Source organism: Panthera leo, chromosome B3 (genome assembly GCF_018350215.1).
Source record: "Panthera leo isolate Ple1 chromosome B3, P.leo_Ple1_pat1.1, whole genome shotgun sequence".
Classification (NCBI taxonomy): Eukaryota; Metazoa; Chordata; class Mammalia; order Carnivora; family Felidae; genus Panthera; species Panthera leo.
In genome coordinates this window covers 40,258,724-40,286,277 of record NC_056684.1, presented here as the reverse complement: position 1 = coordinate 40,286,277, position 27,554 = coordinate 40,258,724, and the positions used below count along the sequence as shown (strand labels likewise).

General features: G+C 51.8%; 1 protein-coding gene across 2 annotated transcripts; it reads right to left on the bottom strand.

The window, feature by feature from the left end:
• On the bottom strand, positions 1–27,554 carry RBPMS2 (RNA binding protein, mRNA processing factor 2). Of its 2 annotated transcripts, XM_042941720.1 has the most exons (8): positions 27,179–27,553; positions 10,493–10,570; positions 9,855–9,893; positions 9,219–9,281; positions 8,672–8,822; positions 7,722–7,873; positions 1,440–1,509; positions 1–1,170 (listed from the first exon to the last, which is right to left on the bottom strand). In XM_042941720.1, the coding sequence occupies exons 1-7, from the start codon at positions 27,263–27,265 to the stop codon at positions 1,447–1,449; spliced, it is 633 nt and encodes a 210-aa protein (XP_042797654.1). In that variant the 5' UTR covers positions 27,266–27,553; the 3' UTR covers positions 1–1,170; positions 1,440–1,446. The 2 variants fall into 2 exon arrangements, with proteins under 2 accessions (XP_042797654.1, XP_042797655.1); XM_042941721.1 differs by lacking the exon at positions 1,440–1,509 and having other exon boundaries at positions 27,179–27,554.

The window sequence follows — 27,554 nt, the reverse complement described above, 5'->3', positions numbered from 1 at the left end:
AAGGTCAGAGAGCAGTTACTTTGGATGACTTTTTATTTTGCATTTCATATATTATCCAGCTTCACATTCTCACAGGATCAGCAATTACAACAGCCACCTCGTCTCCCAAGTCTGAAAATGGCAAGACAGCCACACAGCTGCGGCCAAAGGCAAAAGCACTGATGTGCTCATGAAACAAAAAAATTGCACAATTTTTTTTCCTTCATTTTTCTGAAACTAACGCCTGAAACAAAGGCTCATTGCTGGAGAACGGAAACCCTTTTTTTCTTCATGCCTCAAACTAAACATTAAACTTATCTGACAAGGCGAACAAGGTCTCTTTAATAATTAATTGCACACACACACGAAAAATCCTTTATGATGCATAAATATTTTGTTACACAGGGTACAAAAATACTTTCACTTTTTGGTTGGTTTTGAAGTACGGAAAGAATGAGGAGCAGGGCAGGGGTGGGGTGCGCTGTGGAGAGGTAAGCAAAATGGGCAGAGAAAGGATTTTCTTAGCAGTTGTTGGCCCCTCTGAGGAGGACGCAGAGGACCCGGATTTGAAATGAAAAAGAAAACACTATCTCTGTCGGGTGGTGGCTGCTGTTCGGCCTGGAAGCACGTGGGGGTGGTGGGGGCGCCAGGATGCAGGACCGCAGGGCAGGGCGAGCTGCAGGGCTGGTCCTCACTGAGACAGGGGCTGCAGGGGAGGGTGTGCACAGAGGGACCCGGAATGATGGACCATTGGTGGCCAGGACCTGTTGCTATGGTGACACAATGTGAGAACAAACTGTACACTCACATATACACAAATTTAAGTGTCTTAATTCATGCCAGAAAACATGCAAAATTAAATGCCTCGTTTCTCTGAGGTGGAGCTGTGGAAGCAAGTCTGGACCCAGGGGGTCAGGCCTTGCTCAGTCCCAGTGAGACCTCCGGCCTGGGGCTGGGTGTCCCTGCAAGAAGGCCCCTGAATCCTCCCGGGAGGCCTTGGCGAGGGGCTCTGGGGAAGGACAGGGCTGAGGAAGAGGAGAAAGGAAACAGGAAGCAGTCCACTGAGTCAGGCTTAAAATTCACAGTCTTTGGAGGGAAGCAGCAGCTCTCCACAGGCCGCCTGGGGGCAGTGGAAGCTCAGAGCGGCTTCCTCCCCAGCGGGGCAGGGGCTTCAAGCTGCGGTGACAAGACCTGGAGGGAGGGGAGAGAGGTGGCCGTGAGCAGAGGTGAGGGACTAGAGATGAACCCAGGCTTCGCCCTTGTGAGGAGGCTGCAAGATGGATGGCAGGGGGTGACGGTGGGAGGAGAAGGGGAAAAACCAGCCAGAGTGCCCTACCATACAAGCCCAGGTGGACGCCTAGCACCAGTGAGCTCTCCGGCTCAGGCAGAGGGAGGAACCACGGCTCTGCAGTAAGCCAGGCTCTAGAACACTTATCCTGGGCCTCTGGGCCAGCACTTACTGAAGAACTAACAGAACTGACGATATTTCCATCCTTGCTGGGTGGTATCAGAGGAAGGGTACCAGCGCACCTGCAAGAGAAGCCAATGTCAGGAGCTAGCTGTGCAGTCCCTTCTCTTGACTGGGGAGTCTTCAGTGTCCCTGCTGGAGTCCTGGTTCTGTCACTGACTGGCAGACGCCGGGCCACTTACCTCTAGGCATCAGTTGCTTCATCCTGAAAATGGGAGAGCGCCACCTGACCTGCCTCCTCCGCAGGGTTGAGGTTCAAATGAGAGAATTGTTACCAAGGTGTTTTATGCTCCACTGAGCCCAACTGTACCAGGTGGACTTTTGGCAGTGGGGGTGCTGGTCAGCATTCTGCCCTTCCCCCTTGACTTGAAGGGTGTAGAATTTCTGACGTTAGGAGCATGAACCTAATACATTTTTGCTCTGTTTCCTTCTGTCTCAGTGCCCTCACCCAAGTACAGGACAGAGATGACTAAGTCACAGGGTGTCCGTGAGGATCAGGTGAGACACAATGTACAAACACTTTAGAAACAAAAGTTGCTGTGGTCTCTAAGGGGTAGGACTCCTGTCCTTGTAGGATTCTCTAAGGAAGTCATGGCTGAGACCCAGCTGATGCTTCCATCCCTTTCCATCCCTCTTGTTCCCTCCATTATCAGCCTCCCAGGTCTACAGATTTGTAACCCACCAGCTGAGGCTTCCAATGGGGGCCTGGCAGCTGTCTCAGCCCTGGCACTTGCCAGAAGGCCCTTCAGAGCAGTAGCCCCTAAGCAGGATTCCCAGAGACGGGTCAGGAAATCATACGCCCTCCCTTTCTAGGCACGGCCTCCCCATGGGTCAGTCTGGGCAGTAAGCTATGCTGGGTGCCAAGCCAAGACTGCAGGAAGGCCACCTGCCCCAGTTATAGACAGCATGTCTGCCCCAGCCTAACCCATGGCTGCCTGGGATCAGTGGGGGAACACAGCATCACAAGACCTTGAATGAGGGGTAAGGGGAAGAATGCCCAGGGAGGGGAGTCCAGGGTCCCCTCAGGAAAGGAAGGGATGGCACGCCAAGAGCCAATGTAGAAAACAAGTAGCAGCTGGGCCCACAGACAACTAGCTTGACAGTGTGGTCGTTGGACCCAGTTACCCACTTGGCTGCCTGGAATCCCCGCCTCTGTAAGTGGAGAAGATGTCAAGTAATGTCAGGTCGTCTGTGGGCTGATGGAAGCTTCCTGAGAACACACTCCTGTGTCTCCTCCAAATCTTACATGTTTTGTACACCCCAGGACTCTGCTCACCACATGCTCAACAGCAAGCAGAAGCTGGTTACCCTAAAATGCCAGGACACTTGGCATATAGCAGAAGCAGGTCCTAGGCCACCTAATCAATGCCAGAATCTTCCCTGGGCTCCAAGGATGTGGCACTGCTCTCACCAGGACACCGTGGACCCGGGCTGCTAGAACCACCTTGATTAAGCACCATATCACACAGAATAGGAGATCAAGTGCCTCTTCTTGCCTTTGAGCTGTCCAGCCTCAGAAGCCACTATTTTCTCTCCTGCTGCCTCAACATCTGGAAGCAGTTCCCTCCCCTCCTGGCTAACAGCCAAGTGGGAGGCCAAGTGGGAGGAAGCCTCTCCTCCCCTTTGCTGAGCTGTGGGATGCACTCCCAGCTGGAAGCGTGGCTGGACAGAAGAGCTCATTCCGTAAGAGAGGGACAATAAGGAAACCAGCATGTGGCTACCAGATAAGCTTGTGGCCCACTCCAGCTCAGGGAATCCCCCGGTGGACCCTGACCACCACCCCTCACCTGGCTTCCAGATGGAGCAGCCCCGTGACAAGAGATCCTGACAGGTGAGGTGCCTTGTAGGGCTGGACAAGATGCAAATGTTGGTTAGTGTGGGAAGGGCTCGGAGGCTTCTGACTCTCACCACTGGGGAAGCCAGTGGCTGCTTAAGGGGCTCCCTTGGCAAGCCTGCTTCATGGGGTCCCCCACTCCCTCCATTAGGTGCTGTGACTCAGTCTCCAAAGCAGCAGCTTTCCCCCCAGCCTGAGATGAGCCACTACCCCTTTGGGGAAGAAGCAGAGGAAAACCTGCATTTCTGAGCTCGGGATGGATGTACCATCCCAGTGGACAGAACATACTTGAGGGGCTGCCTTTCCACTTCCTCAGACACAGGTAGAGGCTGGCAGTCAGGGTCCTCTAAAGAAGTGCTGTCCCTTCCTGCCCCAGCTCAGAACAGGAGACACCCCCAAGGCCCAGGGATCAGGGCCAGCACATCAGGGAGTGAGTGAGCAACCCACTCTCAAGGCCTCCAGTTGTTCATAGGGATTCTGGGGGTCCTGAGAAGCCACCGCACAGGGACAGGCCCATGGGCATCTGGAATGACCAGCTCCAAGAAGGGCAGCATCAAATCAAGGGAGGGGCGGGGCACATGAACTCCGTCCTCTCTCAGATCTTGGGACTAACTGAGAAGATAGACCAAGAGGTGGAGAAAGGAATAAATCCACATGGGAAGAAATATGAATAGCCAATAAATATGGGAGCCTCACTCATCAGAAAGTCAATTAAAGGAACACTCAGGTTGCCAAGTCTACACTGTGACCTTATAATAGTTCTAGGAATTTATGATAAGGAAAACCAGCAGGACAGGTACCCAGGGAGGGGTGAACAAGGGCGTCCGTGGCAGCACAGCCTATTATTGGTAGCAGAAAATTGTGTAACAACCTAATTTACCATCAATAGGGAGCTGGACACACTTATACAACAGTGGGCTTGCCAGGCATCCAGAATGTAGATCTACATTTACTGATGGGAAACAATGTCCTAATATTTAAGTTTTAAACAGATTAAATGTGTAACTTTTATAAAAGCCACCTGGGTGGCTCAGTCGGTTAAGCGCCCAACTTTGCTCAGGTCATGATCTCATGGCTCACGGGTTTGAGCCCCGCGTCGGGCTCTGTGCCAACAGCTCAGAGCCTGGAGCCTGCTTCGGATTCTGTGTCTCCCTCTCTGCCCCTCACCTGCTCATGTCTCTCCCTCTCTCAAAAATAAACAAACATTAAAAAAAAAAAAAAAAGATCCACAACTATGGATTTATTTATACACGCACACCCAACTATCTACTAACCCTATGGACTAAAAGTAACTATTTTTGGGGGAGCAGAATAATAAGCAAAGGGAAAAGAGAATCTTACCATCTCCATTATACAGATAAGAAAATAGAGGCAAGGGAGTTCATGTAACAGGAAGGTCATTAGCAAGCGGTGAGCCAGTATCAAGAGGGGGAAAAGAGCCCCGGTCAAAGATCCCCACCATCCTCAGGTTGAAGTGGAAAATGAAGTCAAGTCTGGGAGGACTCTGGGATGCAAGGGGACACAGAGAATTCCCACTTTTAGGCATGTGCCAGACCCCATGCCATCTACACCTCTTGTGTGCCTCATCCTCTTAAAAGAGAAGTTTCTATCAAGAGGACCAGAAGGTTGAAGAGCACCTGGGTGGCTCAGTTGGTTAAGCTTCTGCCTTTTGGTTTCAGCTCAGGTCATGATCTCATGGTTCGTGAGTTCGAGCCCCACACCAGGGTCTGCTCTGACAACGTGGAGCTCGCCTGGGATTCTCCCTCTCCCTCTGCCCCTCCCCTGCTTGCTCTCTCTCTCAAAATAAATAATAAACTTAAAAAAAAAAAAAAAAAAAAAAAAGAGGACCAGAAGGCTGAGCAATATGGCCTCACGCTAGACAGAGCAGGACTAAGCCATCTCCAATGCCCCTCCTGTAGGTCTGGGCGCCGCCGCCACATACGGATGCCTTGGCTGAGGCTGAGCTAGTGGCAAAAGGCATGCAGTCAGGGTATGTATGTTGGGACACAGAAAGGAAGGACTGCTTTTCACCCCCTTTTTCTACTACCTTCTCTCCAAGTCACTTCCTTGCTCATAGGCCCAGAATCAGTTCTGTTGTTCCTCTGGGTTCAGAATAATGCCCTCAGGATGAATAGCATCCACTTCTGGGCAGCACTGTCAGGGGGCAGGGAAGGAGCTCTTGGAAGGAAAAGACACAAATGCTATTACTGCATTTAGTTTGGGAAGTGCATTCTACTGTTGTGGAGACGGACATCCAGAGAAGTCCAGTAGCTGGGACAGAACTAGTTACTACCTCGTCCAATCTCTTGTTGCTAGCCTGCCTCCCAACAAATGTCATTAGCCTTCGAGGTGGGCTTTATCCCCATCCCAGGGAGTCCAGAAACAGGGACTGAGACACAATGAGGCCTCCAGCCTCGGAGAGGACCCTGGGGGCACTAGATAATAGTGATATTAAATAATAACCATGATAACTGGCACTTCTCTAGCATTCCCTCCATGCTAATATCAGAAAAACAAATACCTACAAAGTAGGTATGATTATCACCATTCCAAAGAAATTGAGACAGAGGTTAAGTAACTTGCCCAAGGTCATAGAGGTGTTGGAAGAGCCAGGATTTGGACTGAGGCAGCTGTACTGGAGTTGGACAGCCACTGGGCAGGGACAGGGTGGGAGGGAGGAAGCTAGAAAGGAAGAAAACAGGAGGGCACATAGCCCTACAGTATGGAATTTAAGGACAGGTAGTAGCGTGCCCCTTTCAGCCAGCTGGAGGAGCTACCCCAAAAACAGCAGAGGCACATCTGCTTATTAACTTGACATACTATCTCTGGTTCCCAACCTCTGCCTCACCTTTGTCATGGCCAAGCATCTTGGAGCAGATGGGGTAGAACCCTCTCCACCTCATCTAGATTGCCCTCTCATTTTACAGATGAGGACACACACAGAGGCCCAAAGGTGAAGTCACTTGCAAAAGATCAGGTAGTGAAATGGTTGCACAGCTAGGATCGGAGCAAAGCGCCCAGCAAGGCCTCATAGGGCTGCTGCAGTGAAACTCCCTGCGTGGCCAGGAGCACTACTGCCAGCCTCCTGCACTCCACCAGGTCACGGAGGACAAGGACAGTCTCCTGGGCTCACCCGCTCTTTGCCCACCACAGAACCTGGTTTGTGGTAAATACCCAATCATTTCCCTCTGGGGAATGATCTTTACCACCTTCCTATCCCCTATCAATTTTCTAGCTGCCTGTGGTGCACAGCTGGGGAACGGTGCCAAGTTTAACCACACTTCTGCCCTCAGTACAATCTAAAGCGGCCATGGCCAAGGGGACCTCCCCTGATGGGGGAAAACAGCTTGCTAGGGTAGTAGGCGGGGAGTCTGTACCTTCCACCTCAGAACTGAGTAGATCCAGATGTCACTAAGCCCTTCAGAGGACCTGACATAGACACACACTGAGCCCCCCGCCTTGGGCAGAGCACCCAAGTCCTCCCACCTTGGCTTCTGGTTCCTGTGAACTCTCTCTTCCTGGCTTCTTATATCCTGTACTTCCTCGTGCCCTACTGCCCTGGTAAGGCGACCTCTATCAACAGCAAAGCTCGCCCGGCCAGGTCTCTCTTCCCAAGGCTCAGCTCTTGCTCACTCTACTGATCACAGGCCAAAGTGGGCTTGCCATCACTCCTCAGCCCCCTTGTGCTGCCTGGTGGCACTTTGTCCATACACCTGGCAGTGCCTCCTGTCACTGCACCAGGGAGGTCCAGGCCAGAACGGACCGTGGCTCACTGGCCTCGGGCACCTCGGTGAGTGGCCCCGCACTAACCTCCCCAACTCTCCCCTAGAAGTGCTCATTCCCTCTTTCTCGCCATCCCTGCACAGGTTCACCGTGGAGAGTGTCTAGGCTTCATGAAAACAAGCACTAACACTCACTGAGCACTCCGTGTTCCAGGTGTGGGGGGGGCCCTGTGGTGCCGGCCCTTCACAGGTGTTAACATCTAATTCTCTCAACAACCCTGACGCAGATAATACTGTGCTCATTCTTCTAGATAGTAAAAAAGTCAGGAATTTTTAAGTGCTTTCTGAAGTTCATAAAGACCAGAGAGGCAGAGGCAGGCGGCCTGGCTCCAGAGAGCACACTCAGGTTGGGATCTGAATTGTGGCTGTCACCACAGGCAGAACGCAGTATGGCACCCGCCTGGACACGTTCGGTCGGTGGTGGGACCATGGCTGGGTCTCTCTCACACTCACATTCTGCCTCAGATCCCCGATGTGGCCTCACAGCTAATCCTCTCCCTCTCCTCTGTCTGATCCGAAGCCCTAAAGAGAATGTCGTGGGAGACGGCAGTTCTGCAGCTCTAGAGGCATCAGTGGCCCTGTGGCCATTCAGGAACAAAGTCTGGCCAGCTTAGAGCCTCCTTCATCCTCTCCCCGCCTCTCCCCCAGAGGGGCTTACCTGAGCATGTAGGGCGGCAGCGGCAGCAGCAGTGGCAGCTGGGTAGGTGAATGCAGCGTGTGAGATGGCTGGGGTCAGCTCTGTGGTGTACAGAGGGTAGGGGGCCCAGGCCTCTGGGGATGCGGGGATCAGGGCAGCCCCCATAAGGTCATCTACAATGGGAGACAACAGCCCCCATTGTCAGAACACTGGTCTCCCCTTCCACTACCATTCCAAACAGAGAAGGGGACCTATCACTACACTATAAGCTCCCTACTCAGGCCAGACTTCCCTCAAGGACTGAAAGACCAGGGGAAAAAAAAAGCCATGTTAACTTGGCCTGGCATGGTGAGCATCCTATCTGCTTTAAGAAGCCCTCAGATGAGGGGTGCCTGAGTGGCTCAGTCGGTTAAGCGTCCGACTTCAGCTCAGGTCATGATCTCGCAGTTCATGAGTTTGAGCCCTGCATTAGGCTCTGTGCTGACAGCTAGGAGCCTGGAGCCTGCTTCAGATTGTGTGTCTCCCTCTCTCCCTGCCCCTCCCTGGCTCACACTCTGTCTCTGTCTCTCTCTCAAAAATAAACAAACATTAAGAAAATAATAAATAAAAAATAACTCACGCTCTTTAAAAAAAAAAAAAAAAAGAAAAAGAAGAAGCCCTTAGATGGGCTTCTGCCCATCTCAACCAAGAAAAATCAGAGAAGGCTTCAGAGAAGTTGGGCAATGCTGACAGCTCAGGAGCTCAGTCTGTCCGCAGCCTAGCAAAGGCTACAAGGGGAGGAAGGAAGCATGGAATCCGCAGAGACAGGTGGCTGTGGATACAAGAAGCCTCCTGGAAAGGACTGACTCCCTCAGTGAGAATCTCAGCAACTTCCCTCTGTATGCAACTGCACTCAGGCCCCTTGCCTGGGGCAAGTAAAAGGACAGCAGACAATAGCTGGACAGCAGATGATAGCTCTGAGCACCACTCACAGGGGTCCCGTGCAATGAAGTGTGCTCCTAGGGCGGGGTGAGCGTTGGTAGGATTTGGTGTAGCCATTAGCTTGTTCTTGGCCATCTTGGTGTTGGCTTTGGCAAACTCTAGCCTCAGGGTCTGTGGGTTCTCAGGATCAAAGCGAATACCCTACAAGAGAAGGGAAGGGAAGGGAAGGGAAGGGAAGGGAAGGGAAGGGAAGGGAAGGGAAGGGAAGGGAAGGGAAGGGAAGGAAAGGAAGGAAAAGACTTTACTTTGTAGGGCTCAGTCTGTCCACTGCAACAGGTACAGAAGGGCCCCAGAAATGATCTTGCCTAAAAGACTCACCCATGCAGGGGCCAAGACAGATGACACACTGCTTGGACCTTGTGAGTAGTGGCGTTTGATAGACAAAGCAGCTAGAGACTTTGCCCCAGATGTTGGGGGATTAAGGTATATCTGTAGGCCCTTTTTAGTGGCATGGAGTGGGGGAAAGTTTGTAAAAGATAGAACAGGAATACTTGTTGTCTAGAGGTCTGTGGGTCAGAGAAAGCCTTGTCTACTCACATTCAATGCATTCTTGGCTGCTTCTGCTCCTGCTCGGCTGTCAAAGATCACAAAACCAACAGGCTAGTAGGAGAAAGAGAGAACATCCTCATTTCTCTCCCAACATTCCATTTTCCCCTCAAAAATAAAACAAAGCAAAAACAAAAAACAAAAACAACTTCTTGCCTATATCCTATGTTCAGCTAGAACAGTAGAAGTTTCTCATGCACCCAAAGTCTCCCATCTAGGTACTACATTGTGGGAAATGATTCCAATACAGCTTTATCCCACTGCATTAAACATTACCCTCTTGGTAAATCTTTTTTTTTAATGCACGCAAGTAATTAAGTTCCAGTGTTTTCGCCAGCAAGAAAGGGGGCACCAATGTATTAAGGACATGGGAAGGCCCCAGGTTTGGTAAAGGGGCAACAGGTTGAAAGCTTCTCAAAAACCAGAGAGGGAGGACCTGAAGCTGACTGGTAAGGAGAGGGGACCTGTGGAGGTCGCTCTTTCATCAGTTCAGAACAGAAACAAGATGAGAAAGAGCAGGTCTCAGCTGCCAAATGCCTCAAGATGAGGAAAAGGTAGCAGGCTCAGGTCCAAGCTCAGTAGTCGGTCTGGGCTGGGAGGAAAAAAAAAACTTTGGAGAGAAATTACCTGTCTCGATGTGAGTTTGATCAGGGACCCTTCATACCCCTGCAGAGAGAGGTGGTTATCACAGGGAAGGTCAGAAGCCTGTTGTGCTAGCCCAGCCACCCATAACGTCAGCCCCCCTTTCTCCACCAGTGCTTGCCTGCATCATTCTCACACCACTCCCACCACGTGTCCACCACCCTGACCTCCACCAGTGTTGAGTGCCCTCTGCCCTTGTGTTCTGTATCACATGGTGTAGCACACGATGTGGGCATCATGTGGTAGCGTTCATCATTTCGTGCGTAAATTCCCACTTGCTCCGCTAACTTGTAATGTGGAAGCACAGACCCCACCTTTTTAAAGTTTTCTCAAAACTTGAACTGAAAAGACTACACTGAATCTCAAAGATTCCTTATATGGCAAAGCCTACTGAGATTCTCTCTTGTTTCCACTTTGCAGATGAGGAATGAGAGGCTCAGAAGGGCTAAGCCATCGACGAAAGCAACATGTGAATTAACACAACCAGGACAGAGAGCTGGGTCTGCGATCAGTTTCTGACACACTGCCCTCTGCCTTCCTGCTGCCCAATCCAGGTCGGATTCACTCCTGATGCTTCTCCTCCACCCTAGGCTCTGCCTGTGGGTGGCTGGGTCCAGACTCACCTTGAACGGCCTGAAGAGCAGGTAGAGTTCTCTGGGTTTAATGTCCACAGGGAGGCCACTGACGAATAGTGTTCGGACCTGGTGACAGAGACCACAGTAGACAGGGATGATAGCTCTTCCTCCAGGAAGGAACTAAAATCCTTCCAGAGTTTAAGGAGGAAATCTGTATTTCCTGGGCTTCCTTTGGAGGCCAAGGCAAATGAACACTCAGAGTTTCATAGTACTTAACTTTTCAGAGCCCTTTCTGTACCCTTTCCTTTCTCTACATTCATCCTGCAGTTGACTCAACAAGCACCTGCTAAGCACCTCTGTACACAGACTGAGCTGAAGAGCTGCAAGAGGGGAGAGCCCTGTGTCATAAGCACACAGATCAAGGATCCTTTTTCAGATCAAGGATTCCTGAGACTTGAAGAAAGCTATGGTGTCTTACCCCCAAGAATATACAAGTCAAAACATATATATTTTTCAGAAGATACAAATGGACCCCAGATTGAGAGTCTCTGCCTAGTCTAGAGAAGAGGCAAGGATGTAAATGGATAGTAAGCCCTATACCACACTACACCAGGAGTGATTTCAACAGAAGGCCTGGCGTGTTCACATCCATCTCCTAGTGCTTTCTACGCTAGATGTAAGCTCTTCGATGGCAGGGAATATGTTGTGTGTTTGCCTCTATGCCCAGGTCTTAGCATGGTGCTGTATTAAATGTTTACTGAATAAGAGACCGGGTTAAGGAGTCAGAGATGGAACAATTATGCTGGGTTTTGAAGAAGGAGTACGATCTTACCGGCTTCAAGTGAGGCAGATGGTGCTATAAGTTATGAGCCTTGCCCTCAACATGGTTACAAGCTGATGGGAAAGCCAAAGCTAGACACCAGGTGTCCATCCTGTGACTCCAACCAAACCCGACCTCCTGAACTGTGGGTGAGGTCCCTAAGAGGGTTGGCAGACACTCTAAGTTATTACTGCTAGTTAAATGCTGCTGGCACCAGATGCTCAACTAGCAAGGCCAGATCAGCCAATAATTATAACGGGGAGGGAGGATTTCCCATCGTTTAGATCCCTTAGAAATATATATTAAAACCGTAGCTAAGTTGTGAAAAATCCAAACGAACAGAGCTTCCCTATACACTTGACACCTGATTTCAAGTCTCTTTTTTTAAAAATTTTTTAAAATGTTTGTTTATCTATTTAAAGAGAGCAAGCCGGGAAGGGGCAGGGAGAGAGAGGGTAGAGAGAGAATCCCAAGCAGGGTTTGTACTGTCAGCACAGAGCCCGACAAGGGACTGGAACTCACGAACCCGAGATCATGACCTGAGCCAAAATCCCAGGAGGTCATGCCCTGAGCCGAAATCAAGAGTCAGACACTTAACGGACTGAGCCACCCAGGCGCCCCTCAAGTCTCATTTCATACCACCAAGCAAGCCAAGCATAGATCTTCTGAACTCACCCCTGCCAGTATAAGAAAAAGCTCATGCGCCTCAGCCTGCCTCCCTGCCCTGTGGCCTTTCCTGATACCATTTAGATGCCCTACCTACAATGGGCCACATTCCCTTCTTCAGAGGTACCAAAAAACTTGCTCCCTATTCCAGTGATGGCCTGCCAAACCCACGCGACAGCCTTTTCAAAGTCAGTGGCTTGAATCAGGAGCCTGGGCAGCTAGGCAAAGTTACACCCAATGCATGCAGGCAGGCAGGCAGGCCAACAGGCATAGACACCCCCACCACTCTACCTCTGCCCAGTCAACACACAGATCTGAACAACAGAGCCAGGAATGGCAAAGGCAACCACCCCCAACCAGTGTCACCAGCCCCACCCACACAAGAATGAGCCCAGCACGTGGCTAATAAAGAATGGATGAGGACAAGCTTCTTCTCTTGCATGGGTTTTTGCCAAGAAGCATACCAAGCAGGATCCTTTGCCATTTAGGATGCATCTTCCCCCTTTGGTCATGCCTTTCCCTCACCAGACACGCCTCTGCTTCCAGGCCTGGGGTGAAGATTCTGCACATTTCACAGGCCTTGGCAGCTCGCATTGCTGTATACACAGTTCTCAAGCATGGCCCTGTTGCCAGAAGCACCTGGGAAAAACTGGACAGCCCGAGCTCCAGGGTAGTGTAAACCCAGCTCCTGGGCTCCAGAGAGCAACAGTCCTCTACACCCCTGCCCTTTGATAAAAGAACCTTTAATTTACACGCATACCACCAAACAGAAGTGACTTATTTGGGTCATGCAGCAAACCCAGGTCTCCTGACTACTCATCCAGGCTGCTTTTGGGTGCCAGAACATGGGCACTCAGCCCACCCCCCGAAGATGGACTCAAAGAGCGCAAGCCAGCCAGGGCCCTGCTGGAAGAACCTGGATCAGTACTACTCCCTCCTCCCTGGGACGTGGCTTTGGTCAAAGATGTGGAGCCAGAGCCGCCCCACAGAAACCTCTGCCTCAGTTCTCCCCAGGGGCCACCCATTTCACCCAGGCTAATTTTAAACCCTTCCTCAAATGGCTCCTTTCTGACCAGACCTCCCCAGAGGCCCCCTTAAATAGCAAGTTCTCAGCACAAAATTTCCTGCATGGGCTGGGGGTGGGGTTGAGGGTGAGTATAGGGGAGCTTTCCCTCATTCCCAGTTAGGATCCTTGTTTCCAACCTTCCTGCTGGGCCAGATGACCTTTTTCCTCTGCCTCCATCTTTTAGGTTCTCAAGTGTCCAAAATGCTACAATGCAGAGCTACCACCCTGTCCCTGGCCACCTCTCAGGGAATAAGCTGAGGTCAGGCAGTTATGGACTAGGTGGGAGGTCCCTTTCTGCCAGGTCACAGGAAGCCTAACCTGAATACTCTTCTTGGTTCTCACTTGACCTTGGTTGCCCTGGAAGATGATGTGCCCTCTGCCTATCCCCTTGTGCAAATAGGGAAACTAAGGCCCAGATAGGGAGCATGCAGCTTAGGAGCTGAGCTGGATAAGATCCAGGGACCCTGACTTAGTCATCTATGCCATCAGCAATCCACCTTGCTGTGGGGACAGAAAGAATGGTACCCGGGTGGCCTCGCTGGCCCCATGGGTGGGTAAAGAGCTGCCACTGTTCATTCAGTAGCCAGTCCCTTCCCCAGGCACTTGTTTAGGATGCCAGCTGGAGTAACGGGGGAAGAATAAGAAGAAGCCGGCAAACCAGAGGTGGCAGGATGTATAACCTTAGCAGGCTGGTCAACTACATGTGGAGAGGACAAAAGGTTGCAGAGCCTACCCTCCCTCCCGCTCCCAACCCCATCAGGTCCTGCCCCAGCCCCAACTATTCCAGGCCCCAGACAAGCACCCACACAGGCCTGCCTCAGGCAGCTGCTTGTGCTGCCCCTCAGCACTCCCCTTCCCCTTCCTCACTCCTTTTTTTTTTTTTTTAAGTTTATTTATTTACTTTGAGAGAGAGAGAGAGAGAGAGAGAGAGAGAGAGAAAATCCCAAGCAAGCTCCGCGCTGTCAGCATGGAGCCCAACTCGGGGCTCGAACTCATGAAACCACAAGATCATGACCTGAGCTGAAATCAAGAATCATATGCTTAACAGATGCTTAACCGACTGAGCCACCCAGGCACCCCTCCCCTTCCGCATTCCTTAACTAAAGGGCACTCATCTTGTGGATTCCTCTATTTCTTCACTCCCCTTTCCTTCCTCAGAAGTCCTATGGGGACAGGACCCCCTGCCTTACATCGTTCCCACAATCTGAACTTACTCCCTCCACCTGGACTGTATAAAACCCCAGAGACAGGAGCCAAATCTTAAAACTTTCCTATCAACCAAGGTACCTAGAGTCAAGCCCCAGCACTTGAGATGCCCCCCCCCATCTCTATGCACCTCAGCCCCCCAAAGGAGAAATTCCCAGCCATAGACAGATGTGGCCCAGCAGGGCAAGGTGACACCACACATGGGGAAGAGAACAGGCTTCAGTTGGTTACACCAGAGTCTGTACCCTAGCTTTATGCTTGACTTAGGCAAGTGGTTTCACCTCTCCAAATCTCAGTTTCTTCATCTGTACAATGCAGATACCATCTACCTCCAGGATAAAGAGCTCACTTTATGCCCGGCATGTAGGAGAGGCTCAACAAAATACTGGTTCCCTTAGGGCTCCTGTAATCACAGCATTCACCTGCACAAAAACCTCCCTATCAGGTACCATAAGCCATTTATTTATAAGGTTGCCTAGTGAGTCTGGATTGGATCCAAGTCAGTCTGGAGCTGGGAATGCAGATGAGTCAACCTTAGGTAGTCACTGGATTCTTTAGTGTTCCTTCCTTTTCCCCAGGGAGGGAATGACCAAGGTGGAAGGCACCATGGAGACCAGCTAGTTCAACATCCTCATTTTGCAGATGAGAAAACTGAGTTTCAGAATAGGAAGGTGACAGAATAAGCTGATGGCACACACAGGATTCTTCAGGGGACAGTAGGGACAGAGACACACAGTTACTTCTCCAAGGCCTTACAACTCCTGTGTCCCAGGCTGGCACTGGAGATTACTCCTTCCATGCCACTTACTGGAGCCAGTCTCATGGCCATAAGGTGCAACATTCAGGAAAGAGTTTGGGTACAGACAAGGATTCAGGCACCAGTTGCCTACCGATGCCAAGATAGAAAGATTAATCAAAGAACACACGGCCTGCCTACTCCACACGTTTAGTACAAGAATTCAACACACAAACACACAAAGGTGCTCAAGTATTTGAAGAAAACATAAGGGGTGGTTCACACAATCCCAGGCTGCTAGAAGGCACCAAATTTGTTTACCTGGGCCCTTCTCCTTCCATACACTTAACTCTTTCTCCAGAAGTGTCCAGACAACCCAAAGGGTTATACCCGACTCCCATCCTGAAACATGGAAAGCACTGCAATCCTTTTAAAACGGTCATCTTTAGGGGCACCTGGATGGCTCAGTTGGTTAAGCATCTGACTTTGGCTCAGGTCATATCTCCCATGTCGGGCTCTGTGCTGATAGCTGGGAGGCTGGAGCCTGCTTCAGATTCTGTGTCTCCCTGTCTCTCTGCTCCTCCCTGACTCACACTCTGCCTGCCCCTCTCTCTCTCTCTCTCTCTCTCTCTCACACACAAAAATAAACATTATTAACAAACAAACAAACAAACAAAACTCATCTTTATGGCAAGTACCAGTAGACAGGGCTGGACCGTAGTCACATCCTTAGCACAGGTGGAAGGTATGTCTGGAACAGTGTAGAGAAGATATTAGGGGAGAAATGGAAACAGTATGGAGAATCTTTAGAAGTCAGTGAAAGGGGTGCCTGGGTGGCTCAGACGGTTAAGCGTCCGACTTCGGCTCAGGTCATGATCTAATGGTCCGTGAATTCGAGTCCCGCATCGGGCTCTGTGCTGACAGCTCAGAGTCTGGAGCCTGTTTCGGATTCTGTGTCTCCCTCTCTCTCTGACCCTCCCCTGTTCATGCTCTGTCTCTGTCTCAAAAATAAATAAACGTTAAAAAAAAAATTAAAAAAAAAAAAAGAAGTCAGTGAAAGAATAAACATGCTGAGGAACAGCTTTTCTGGTGGAACCTGCTGGAAGCACCAGATTCAACATGGATTAAAGAACTGGCTAGAGAGATGTGCCCATACAGGTCACTGCAGACATAGCCATGCAGCCTTCATGATGGTCAGCAACAGACTCAGCCACACTATAGATCCCAGCTAGCATCAGGTTTGCCTAGAGGAACCAAATGGCCTTTGGCACAACTGTGTCCCCCATCAAGTAGGTTTTGGGGACTGGGCTGCTCTTCCTTTAGGCAAGTCCTGCTGCCTGTCCTTCCCCCAAGTTGCTGGGAGTGAAGGGGTTGGGGAGGTCTAGCCCCATCTGCTAAGTCCACACCACAGGCTATCACCAGTGGACAGACTTCCTGGGGTTGTCTAGGTCTTTGCTGTGTCTTCTTGGGCCCTTTCCCACTAGCTAGTGCTGGACCATATATACTGCCATGGAGGTGGGGGGCACTGCTCACCTCTTCCACAGGAGGCCCCTGAGCTCGCTCCCAGTGCTCCAGGGGAGAGGAAGAGAGGGCAGGACCTGGGGAACTTCCCTCACCCCCAGAATTACTCTTGAGGTCCCTGTGGAGGGAATGTTCCCTAGAAGAAGCCTCTCAACTCACTTTCTAACCCCAGCGTGATAGAGCACCCAGGCTCCCCAGACTCCCTGGCTTTTCTCCTCGGGCCTCATACTGGAAGTCTCTTTCTCCCTCTGTAGTCCTCCCCAGCCCAGAGTAAGATCACCTTCTAAAAAGAAGTAGGAAGAAGGACTCTGACAAACTCATTTTTACCTGTATGTCTGTTGTTTTTCCTTTAGACAAACTGACATTTGTTTATAGATGTTCAGAAAAATGAAATCAAAAAGGCTTTAAGAGCAAGGTGACAGTGACACCCACTGTATCAGCCTTATACATTTTTAACATTTACTTTATTTTAAAAAGTTATGTTTTCTGAGAAAGACAGAAAAAGACAGAGAGAGAGAGAGAGAGAGAGAGAGAGAACGTGAGTGGAGGAGAGATGGAGAGAGAGGGAGAGAGAAATCCCAAGCAGGCTCTGTGCTGTCAGCATAGAACGTAATGTGGGGCTCTCACTCATGAACCATGAGATCATGACCTGAGTGGAGGAAACCAGTAGTCAGATGCTTAAATGACTGAGCCACCCAGACACCCCTTATTTATTTTATTTTAGAAAGAGAGTGCAAGCAGAGGAGGGGCAGATGAGAGGGGAGGGGGGAGGAGAGAGGGAGAGAGAGAGAAGAGAAGACATGAGAAGAGAAGAGAAGAATCTTAAGCAGGCTCCACATCCAGTGCGAAGTCCAATGTGGGCCTCAATCTCATGACTATGGGATCATGACCCGAGCCGAAATCAGGAGTTGGATGCTTAACTGACTGAGACACCCAGGCACCCCAGCATCAGCGTTACAGCACAAGTTCAGGCTTCTGTGGGAAAGGCTTCTAGGCAGGACTCATCCTCTATCAGTCCTGGTGGACATCTCTCCTGGTCCTTAACACTCATACAGGGGGACCTGTCATTCAGTGCTTCCAAGCCAGGCTAGCTCTCTAGTCACTGGCTGCTCAGAGGGCTCCCTCCTCCCCAGAGCACACAGGGGACCCAGCTCATCTAGAGGTCCTGCAAGAATTACAGGAAGGGGGCTGCGGAGCTGCTGGGAGAAGGGGGTGGGTGACCTACACAGAAGAAAGCAGCCAAAAGCTTCCATGTGGCACAAGACTGGGGTGGCAGTCAGTGGGGGCCCTCCTCCAATAAAAGAGGACCCTGCGCTCAGACTGGGGCCTGGCCACTCTGCCCTCACAAGTGTGTGCCCTCTTCTGCAATGGGAGGGACAGTCCTGATGCCAAGGGCCCTGTAGCTCCAACTCGCCCCAACTTTTTGACACAAGACTCCCTTCACACTGAGCATTAAACATACAACTTCACAGTTAAGGGCGGCAGCAGGGTATTGTGACTGAGAGCACAGGTCCATAAGCACCAGATTTTGTTATGAGACAGAAAGGGTAAACACTGCTTTCAAGAACAGTGGAATGCTAATAGATATTAAACCCTCTTATCCTTTAACTCTGAAGGACAAGCACAGCCTTCTTCAAAACCCCAGACTTAATCATCGCCAAGACCACACCCTGGACTTCAGGGACCACCCAGCCAGAGGACAGACTTTTCTCCACAAAGGATGCTGAGCTAGCCACCCACCCCCCACCTTTCCCCACCCCCAAATAAACACTATAGGCCCACTAGGAACACTCTGCCCTAGAAGACAGACTCCTGCCTTCCAGGCAAATCCCTGCCTCACAGGGCTGGGACACAGGAAGGACATGATTGGGAAAACTTGACTCTGGGCAATAGATACATCCTACCAAAGAGATAAAAATGACACTTGAAAATGGATTCTTTGCAGCAATCCTTTAGTATCTCTGAAAGTTGGAATTCAATCTGGAAAGGAAAAACTATTTCAATTGTCCATTCCATCAAATCGTTCAAGTGACGGGCTCACTTTGAATCCCCCCACCTACTCGATGCTTAGTGTGAGCTCTGGTGTCATCTGGATGGAAAACACCACTTAGGGAAGGGAGTGGGGGGAGAAGGGAAATCCAAAAAGGGAAAAACAAGCCTCTCATAAGTCCCTCCCACATCCTTCCCTGACTCCCAGCCCTCTGAAGCAACTGAAATGCAGAATATTTGAGCTAGAAGAAACCTTATTTTTAGATAAGGAAACCAACACCCAGGGGTCCAGTGAGTTGCTCGTGGTCACTGAGCATGTCAGAAGCAGCCCCAGGGTCCCCAGGTGCTCGTGAGTCAATGCTCCTTTGCAGACCTTAACCTTACACACCAACTTACTCAGACCCCAGTCAGGTCAGCCTTGGGCTTCTTGAAAATAAGTGGCCTTGGGGCACCTGGGTGGCTCAGTCAGTTGAGCAACCGACTTCGGCTCAGGTCACGATCTCACGGTTTGAGTTCGAGCCCCGCATCGGGCTCTGTGCTGACAGCTCGGAGCCTGGAGCCTGCTTCAGATCCTGTGTCTCCCTCTCTCTCTGCCCCTCTCCCACACATCCTCTGTCTCTGTCTCAGAAATAAATAAACATAAAAAAACATTTTTTTTAATATATAAAAGAAAATTAGTGGCCTTTAGGCTCTGACCTAAGGAGCCAGAAACAGCCCCTTGCAGAAGGTTGATTCAGGGCGGGGGGGTTTGGGGTATGCTACTGGATGATGCCATGGTTAGTTGTCAACAGAATTAAGTACAGGGAGGTGAAAGGGAAGACAGACAGCCAATTCCCAGAAGTTAGTGGGAACAGCCTTGTGTCCCACTGACTTGGAGGCAGGGGCCAGAACAGGGCCACACACATGCCTCCGACAGGGCAGTTGGGCACATGTGGCCCCAGGAAGTCCCAAGTCCAAACGGAAGCCCAGGCCACCCCATCCTGACCAAGGGAGTTTTTGAGATGTAGCCTGCGTTCCATACAGCTTATGGCTCTCCTGATACAAAGATGCTTAAGGTCCTTTCTAAGCTTGCACCAACCACCATCACACCCAGCTCTGCTCTGTCTTCTCCAAGGGGAAGAAACCCCATTGAGAGTCAAGAAACTCTACTCTTGCTCAGCAAGAACCTGTTGATCAGACATGGAAACAAAACAACCATCAGGAAACCTGGGTAGAAGTCCCAGCCTGACCACCAGCAGGCAGGTAGCTTTGTGGCCTTCCTCTGCTGCCTCAACTGTAGAGGAAGGGTGCACTAGCCTCAGGGCCCTTCACATTCCACCTTGTAAGATACCGAGGAAGTAGGAAAAGGTGACTGAACCGCAGTATAAGACTTGGGCATTGCCCTCCTCCGTCTGCTCGGAGCTGAAGCGCTTCCCTTCCTTCTGCCCACAAGAAGGCAAAGTGGTGAAAAAGGGAATAGAGAACAAAAGGGTGACAGAGCAGAAAGTCAGCAGCCAGGTCCTGGGCCAAGGTGGGCTTGGAGGTTTGGGAGGGGTCTCTGCCGGGGCAATGTTGGGGTTGCCAAAAAGAAACCTCAGAGCAGTCTCCCACATATACCCCCCTGCCCAGAGATCTCAGAGGCCAGGGTTTTTTTTCTTTTGTGCATGTGTATAGAGGGCAGGGTGGGGGATGGGTTCTGCCCAGGTCTCAGGCTTAAGCTTGGCACCAGTAGGTCGCTCTTACCCCTCCCGGGGAAAGAAGTCCCTCTGAGTGGGGCCACTTGACGAGAGGTGGATGGAATGTGGTGACATGGCCCGCAGACGCAGGACTTATAAGGGCTGAACAAGGACACAGGGAAAAAGAGCAAACAGATACAGCCAGACATTGGATGTGAATTGAGACACACGTTCCCAGAACCTCAGTGCTTCCCATGCTCCTTCCGAGGAGCTCTGGGCTGCTCAGCTCCCAGACTAGGACGCTTCCCAGCTTCTAGCCTCCCTCCACATAGGACACCTCCAATGCCATTAGTCTGACCTGGTGTGAAGTCCCAGGCTTAGGATCTGTTCCACAGCGTTTTGCCTGCCCCTGCTAATTCCAGCCCCAAATCAAAGGGTGTGGCTCTCAGGACCCATTCTGGGCAGCACTTTGTGGTTTCCAGGTCTTTCATACCTACCATCTGGCATGTGAGCCTGGCAATCCTTTGATGTAACAGGCAAAAAAGTACTGGCCCATTTTACAGATGAAGAGCCAGCTCAGGGATTAGGTGTCTGGCCAGCCAGTGGCAGAGCCGGCAGTAAAATCCAGGTTGTCTGGGAACCTGAGGCACTTCCCCTATAGCCTGCAGTGTGTACTAGAGTCCAGACTGTGTGTACAAGAATCAAGGGAACCAAGTTGGGATGGTAAGAAGTTCTCTAAAGGGTGGGACAGGGCTGGGTATGTAGAGAGTGTTAAATAAAACGGCTTCAGACCTAATGCTCCAAGCTACTTCTAGCCTCAGGAACAAAAGGCATAAACATCTTGGGAACACACCTGGTCAAAAGTCTGTTGTGAGTACCGGCCTACACCTCATTTACAGGGAACCAGATCTAACTGTGTGAACTGCACCGTGCAGACTCAGTGGCATGGCTGGGTGACTGCTTTCCATTTGGTTCCAGACAGTGCCAGGGGCCACGGTTTTCAGAGGCCACTCAAGTGGCAGGCTCACAGGGCCCCCAGCATGGAGGCCTGCTGGGCAAGGTTTCCTTCCCTTCTATGCCATCCACCTCCCCATCCCTCCTGGGGCTGTGGGGTCAGCCAGCGCAGATCCATCGCTTGTCCCAGTGCCTGGTAAGGGCTGCAGTTGTCCTCACTGAAACACACCAACCCATGCATTAAAGAGTTGGCCTGGGGGAATCTTACACCCCTTCCCCAGCTCTGAAATCAACACCTCCAACCCTTAAGCCACCTTATGGTATTCCACTGTGAACATAGCACTGAGCCTACCACACCTGTATACTGCCTGAAGGAAGCAGATGAAGCCTGAGAAGGGATGTTTCCTAACATAATGCTACACTGTTCAGGAATGGAAGCTGCTTCAAGGGCCTGTATTCTGGTTTGGAGCTCCTCAGTCACAAACATCCCAAGCTGTGCCTGGATATGGCCACAACCATACATCAAGAATGAGGACCAGTCTGGGCAGAAGTTCTTCACACAGCCTTCATTTCAACAAACATTCTCAAAAAAGGGCCTTAGATCCTATTCAAGTAACCTCTCCTGACCACCTCCCACTCCGCCAATAAAAGCCCAAACCCACTTGGGGAAGAAGGTGGCTAACCACAAAAGGGAACTAGGTACTCCAGACACTCATCCCATGGCCTGGTCCAGGTCAGGTTCTGTCCCTTCTCCCTGAGAGTCCCAGGCCTGTTCACAATTAAACAGGCAGCCTTGATGACTTCTGACAGCCAAGAGCCTCTGCTCAGTCAGCCGTAAATGACTAAAGGCCATGGCAGATAGACCTACACAGACCCTCCCACTACACACAGCCTTTGCTATACCCCAGAGGCCCCCAGCACAGACGGATCCACCAGTGGACTCTTCATGAAGGGAGGACCCCACCTGTCACCCTTGGCACATCTCAGAGGTAACCATATTTTTTCCATCCAAGGATAGGATGGGGAAGCAGCGGAAAGAGGGAAGCCATGTTGTCCCTGGGCAGGGAGTAGATGGGGTTCTGGCATACAGAGCTTTGTGGACTATCTATAGTTCTGGCCTCACAGCAGCATGGTTTCTGAAGTCTAGTGATAGGCTCTGCCCCACAGCCTCATGGCTTTGCCAGGCGTGTGAGGATCCCTCTAAGGCAGCCATGGTCAGGGAACGGCAGAGAAACTAATACGGTAGCAGATGTCAGTGCTACCCAAAACCAATGGCCCAGCAGAGGCTGGGGGCCATTGGGTGGTACCAGAACCTAGCACTCTAGCTCAGCTCTGGGTAACCAGAGGTTGGAGGCCATGGAGCAGGAATCCAGCCCCCAGGCCAGGTGGGATGGACACCTATATCTCTCAGGACTGTCTGGAGCCCCAATGGGATAAATGGGTTAGAGACCATGAGAGCAAAAAGCGAGGCACCCGCACTTCATGTCTTGACTCCACTCTGAGTACTCACCAGACCCCCTCTGGAGATGAGAACAAGAAGAAATCATTATGTCCAAATGTTCAATGGATTTAGAAGCTGGTTCCTACTGGGATAAGCTAGCCAGGCTGCCCATGAGCCGGGAAGGAGGAGAGGAGGATACCCAACGGAATGACCCACCCCCACAAAAATGACAGGCAGCTGCTTTAGAGTGGGTACCGTTTCCTATTTAAGATGTCCAAAACATCAGGGTACCAGGGCAAGGGGGTGGGGTAGGGGAAGGAATGAAAGCAGTAAGCCCCTGCACAGGCAACAAGGGGTTGTATTGCCTGTAGGGAATTGAACAATAATAAAATTGACTTGATCTCATTTTATTATCACCCTGCACTGGCAATTCTAAATCCTGTCGGTGATAAAGATGTTCCTTCTACAAGGGTTGCCAGCTCCCATCACCCAGTCTTCAGATACCTATCCCAGCCCAAAGGGAACTAATCTGGAACAGCAGGACCCAGAGCTCAGGCCTCAAAAACTTTAGTTGCAGGATCTTTTTTCCCCCTACCCCCAAAACTCACCAAAACCCTAATATAAAACAAAACAGCAGATACAGTGAGTGTGTGGTTCAGAGCAAACTCTGGGTTCAAATCCCAACTTACCTACTAACTACATAAAAGTTATTTAACCTGTCTCAGATTCCTCATTTATAAAACAGTAATGACAATAATTCACAGTGCTGTTATTGTGCAAGTTCAAGGAGGTAAAAGGGTGAATTACTTCAGGTAATACCTGACTCAAACACTGTGTATGGGCTTACTACTACTAATCGGACAGCGTCTCTATTAGGTTATTTGAATAGAGAAGACACATGCACAACAACCCCCAGGGAGGAAGGCAGCCCAGCCTATAGCATCTGCCTGGGTCTACCTGCTGGGACCCTGTGTCCAGGTAAATGCCCAGAAGTATAGACTCCTCCCTACCTTCATATCAAAAAAGAGCTTGCAGATACAGCATCAACACGCCCCAGATTTTGTCAAATGTTTTTAATGGCAGAGAAAAGAGGAAGTGGCTGAGTCATATGTTGGGCCCCAGAATTCCTTCACCTTCATCTAGAGTGCAGAGACCTCTAGGGGACACACGGTGGACCCAGAGGTGTCCTGCCTGCAAGGAGCCACAATGGCCTAGATCCACTGGATGTAGTGGACAAGCAAAGATGGGAGTGGGAGGGCAGTAAGGGGCCAAGACCCTCCAGTCAAACTGTAGCCCCTTTGGCTGCCATTAATGCCTGCCTCTCTACAGTTTACCATTAGGCTGGCAAAAAAACTTCAACTCTTAGAAACTTGAACTCCACCCACCCAAGATTCCAAATACTACTTTCCTTAGCAGCCCCCCCACAATGAATAATTACTGTAACTTAGTATTACCTTGTACTATGAAATTAAAGTCTCCATTTTCAAAATAGACCATGTTTTCAAACCACATGTACCCCTCCCCAGAAACATTGTAACTCTCTAGCCATCCCTAAAGAATCACTAAGACAAGCTTGGGTCTGGGATTCTACAGCCTCACAGGCAAGCCTGTCCTGGGCTGTCTGACCTCACCTTCTGGAGTTCCAGCACCAGCTATGACGCACCTGGGTTAAGGTAGAGGCTCTAGACTGAAAGGGACACTCAGCTCTTCCCCTGAAGACCCTCTCCTTAATTCCTCACTGCCCTCCTCAGCTTTCAAAGGGTAGCAGAGCTTCTAACACCTCTCCTTTCCAAGTGACAGAAAATGCCAATTTTCCCAACCATGCATGATCTCAGGCACTTCACAATGTGGCCCCCACTACTGCTGAAAGCTAGCAAACTCCTGGAAGTCATGTGGCTCCACAATCCACCTCTCACTTTTACACATGCTATTCCCTCTTCTTGGAATGCCTTCTGACTGGCACAAGTCTAAGAACCTCCTACTGAGCTACATCTCAGGGAGGGCTCACTTCTACCTTCTCAGTGGTACCACTGCATCACTTGGTGATATTCCCTCATTTCACCACATCCCATTCCCTCCTGGCAAGTCCTTCTCACCTTCCAGTCTGTGATCTTTCACCTGGAATCCTGACCCCTGGTCCAGAAAAGGAACCTAATGCCTGTGATAGAGACAAAGCCCCAGTGGGTAGGGTGGCCAAGCAGGAAGAGTCAAGCTCCTCATGCAAAGGAGCTTAAAATGAGGAGCCCCACTGATACCCCTTCTGGAACCACGAAAACATACCCCTTTCTCCAGAAACCTAACGCCTTTAGAAATGAGTAGGGGGAGTAGGACTCTTTGGTTCTCTAGGCTTGCTTTACCTAATTTCCAACAGCCAGCCTGGGTTAGTCATGAAAGTAAACTAGCACTGCTAACAGATTCCCCAGATGGTGGCTCCTGGGGGATGCAGAAATGACTGCCTAGGGGACATCGAAGCTAAAGGAAGGAATCCAGGTCCAGCTCAAACCAGCAATTCAAGATGGAACCTCAGTAGGAGAGATCTTGGCCCAGAGGGCTAATAAGGGGAGGGGGCTCATCCTTGCAATTACCTGGCCAGAGCAGACACTGGGCTCCAGGAGATTCCCAGAGCCTTTAGTTTTAGACTTCTATTAAACACAGGGCTGTGCCCCTCCATCAGCACACGGCAGCACTAGTCCTATAACCCACCTCTACCTGCAAGGAGAAGTTAACAGGGATTCCACTTCTTGAAGATCCTGCCCTCTCTCTCAGAACAGGCACTTAGAAAAAAAGTGACCAATACTTCACATGCTTTAAGACTTTAGCTTGGCCACATGGTTCACCCTTCCCACTTCAAAGGGGTAAGTCTGAGGATCAGCACAACCTCTTGGGTAAACTCCCTGTTGAAGTCAACCTTCTAGCATTAGCGGTATTCTGGGTCCTTGCCCAGCTTCACAGGAGATGGCTTCCCTCTTCCAGTTTCAACCCCCAGGAGGCCAAGCAGCGATCTGCCCCCCCCCCCACCGCCCCCGCAACACCAGCAACCCTGTCACCCTCCCCCCAACTCTCAAGCGAGATTCTGAACAACCAGGTGGTGTCAGGATGGGGTTAAGGTTCTCATCAGTGCCACGGGCCTGTCAGCATGTCAAGGTCCAAAGAGGACAGGGCCTTCAGGGGGCAAAACCACCCCACCGCTCTGGAGCCCACACAAAACTAGCGGACAAATGTCAGGCCCTCCCTTTCCACCCTTCAGAGTCAAGAGTTATATATTCCCCCACCCTCCCTCCCTCCCTCCCTAAAAAGTGAGATCTAGACCTAGATTCTCAAGATGCCATGCCATTGGTGGACTAGGGTTGGCAGCAGGCCTCTGAATTACTAAGAGTGGGAGCTGGTGGTGTGACCCTCCCACCATCCCTCCCACAGTGAGGAGCCCAGCCCAGCAGTGGGCCACTGCCGCCATTCTGCACCAAACCCAGAGCACGGTCAGCCGGCACCACCGCCACTACATTGGAGGGAGGTGAGGGAGGTCAGCGACACCAGCCTCCACCAGGGGATCTGCGGTTTCTCCCCCAGACCAAGGGGAAGGGAGCTCAGGGTGGATAACTGGCCCTTGGTTTCCTGGGCAAGAGCTTGCCAGGACGCGGCAGGAAGGGTCTCCTAGCCTTGGAGTGACACAGCAGAGGCCAGAGGCCCCTGGAGAGAGATGCAAAGCCTGTCGTCCCCTTTCCGCATCAGTTTTTGTCTCTGTCGGCCCAGCTCCTGGTCTCCATTCGCCACCCTCAGCCTTAAGGCTTCTATTCACCACCTCATCATCACCCCTGCCACACACCCTCCCCGATTTCGCCATCCCATTAACCACACAGCTGCTGCTGATTCCACGAAGCCAAGCCGCCTCACACTCACTCCCTCCTCATACTTAGCACATGTCTGGTGGACAAGATAATGTCGCCTTTCCTTGCAGAATCCCACCCAGGCCAGCTCTGGGGTCCTGAATTGCCTGCTGGGGCAAAACCGGGGTGGAGGGGGGTGGCGGGGGGGAGGGAGAACCGGGAACGAAGTATCTTTAGGCATCTCTTTCTCAACTCTAATTAACTGCCCCGCTGACCTCTTTGCCAAAGCCCAGGTTCTGGGGCTGCAAGCAAAGCCCGTCCACCTCCCGTGACTACAGCTCAGTTACAGTGAACCAAGGTGCCGGGCAGCCGTCCCGGGCCTCCAAGGTCACCGGGAGGGGTCAGGGTGGAAAGTGCAAGAGGGTGAGGGTGCCGCCCGCCCGTGGTGCTAATCCCGCTCAGTTCCTTCCAGCAAAGGCGGGAGTCCCAGCAGTACCGGAGGAGCTCCTCGGGTAGCGGCCCGGGCCAAGAGTGGAGAACGAGGGACGCGCGGGCAGCAGGCGTGGGGCAGACGCCGAGCCGCTCGCCCACCACGGGACGCACGGACGGCGGCCGGCGCGCGGCCCGCCCCGAGCCCGGGAGGGCGGGGAGACAATGCCCGCCCGGCGGGGCAGTCCAGGCCGCGCGCCCCCGCCCGCCGGACACGGGCTGCTCCTCCCCGACCGAAGGGCAGCGGCGGGAAAGAGCCCCGAGCGATTGCCAGACCGGCCCCGCGCGGCGCGGGAGGCCCCGCGCGCCCTCTCCCCCGCCCACCTCCGCGTGCACTTCACCCCAAGTCCCGGGGCCGCAGACCCACCTCTTCCTCCAGAGTGCCGCCGGAGCCCGAGCCCGTGCCGGTGCCCGTGCTGGTGCTGTGCTCGCCGTCCGGCTTCAGGTTGCTCATGGTGCGGGGGGTGGGGTGGGGGTGGCGAGGGGAAGGGAACGCTGAGGGCGAGCGCGGCGCCCGGCCCCGGCGAGGAGGTGGGAAGGGGCGCGGTGAGCGGTGCGCTCCGGGAGTGCGGGGCGGAGTGGCGGTGGGGGGCGCACGGGGCGGTGAGAGGGGCAGCCGCCGCGTCAGGCTGGGGTCACATCAAGTTTGGCGGGTGCGGGATGTGGGGAGGGGGTGCGGCGGGGGAGGCACTGGGAACCGGAGCCGAGCCCGAGCGGCCGCCGCCTCCGCCTTTTCACTGCGA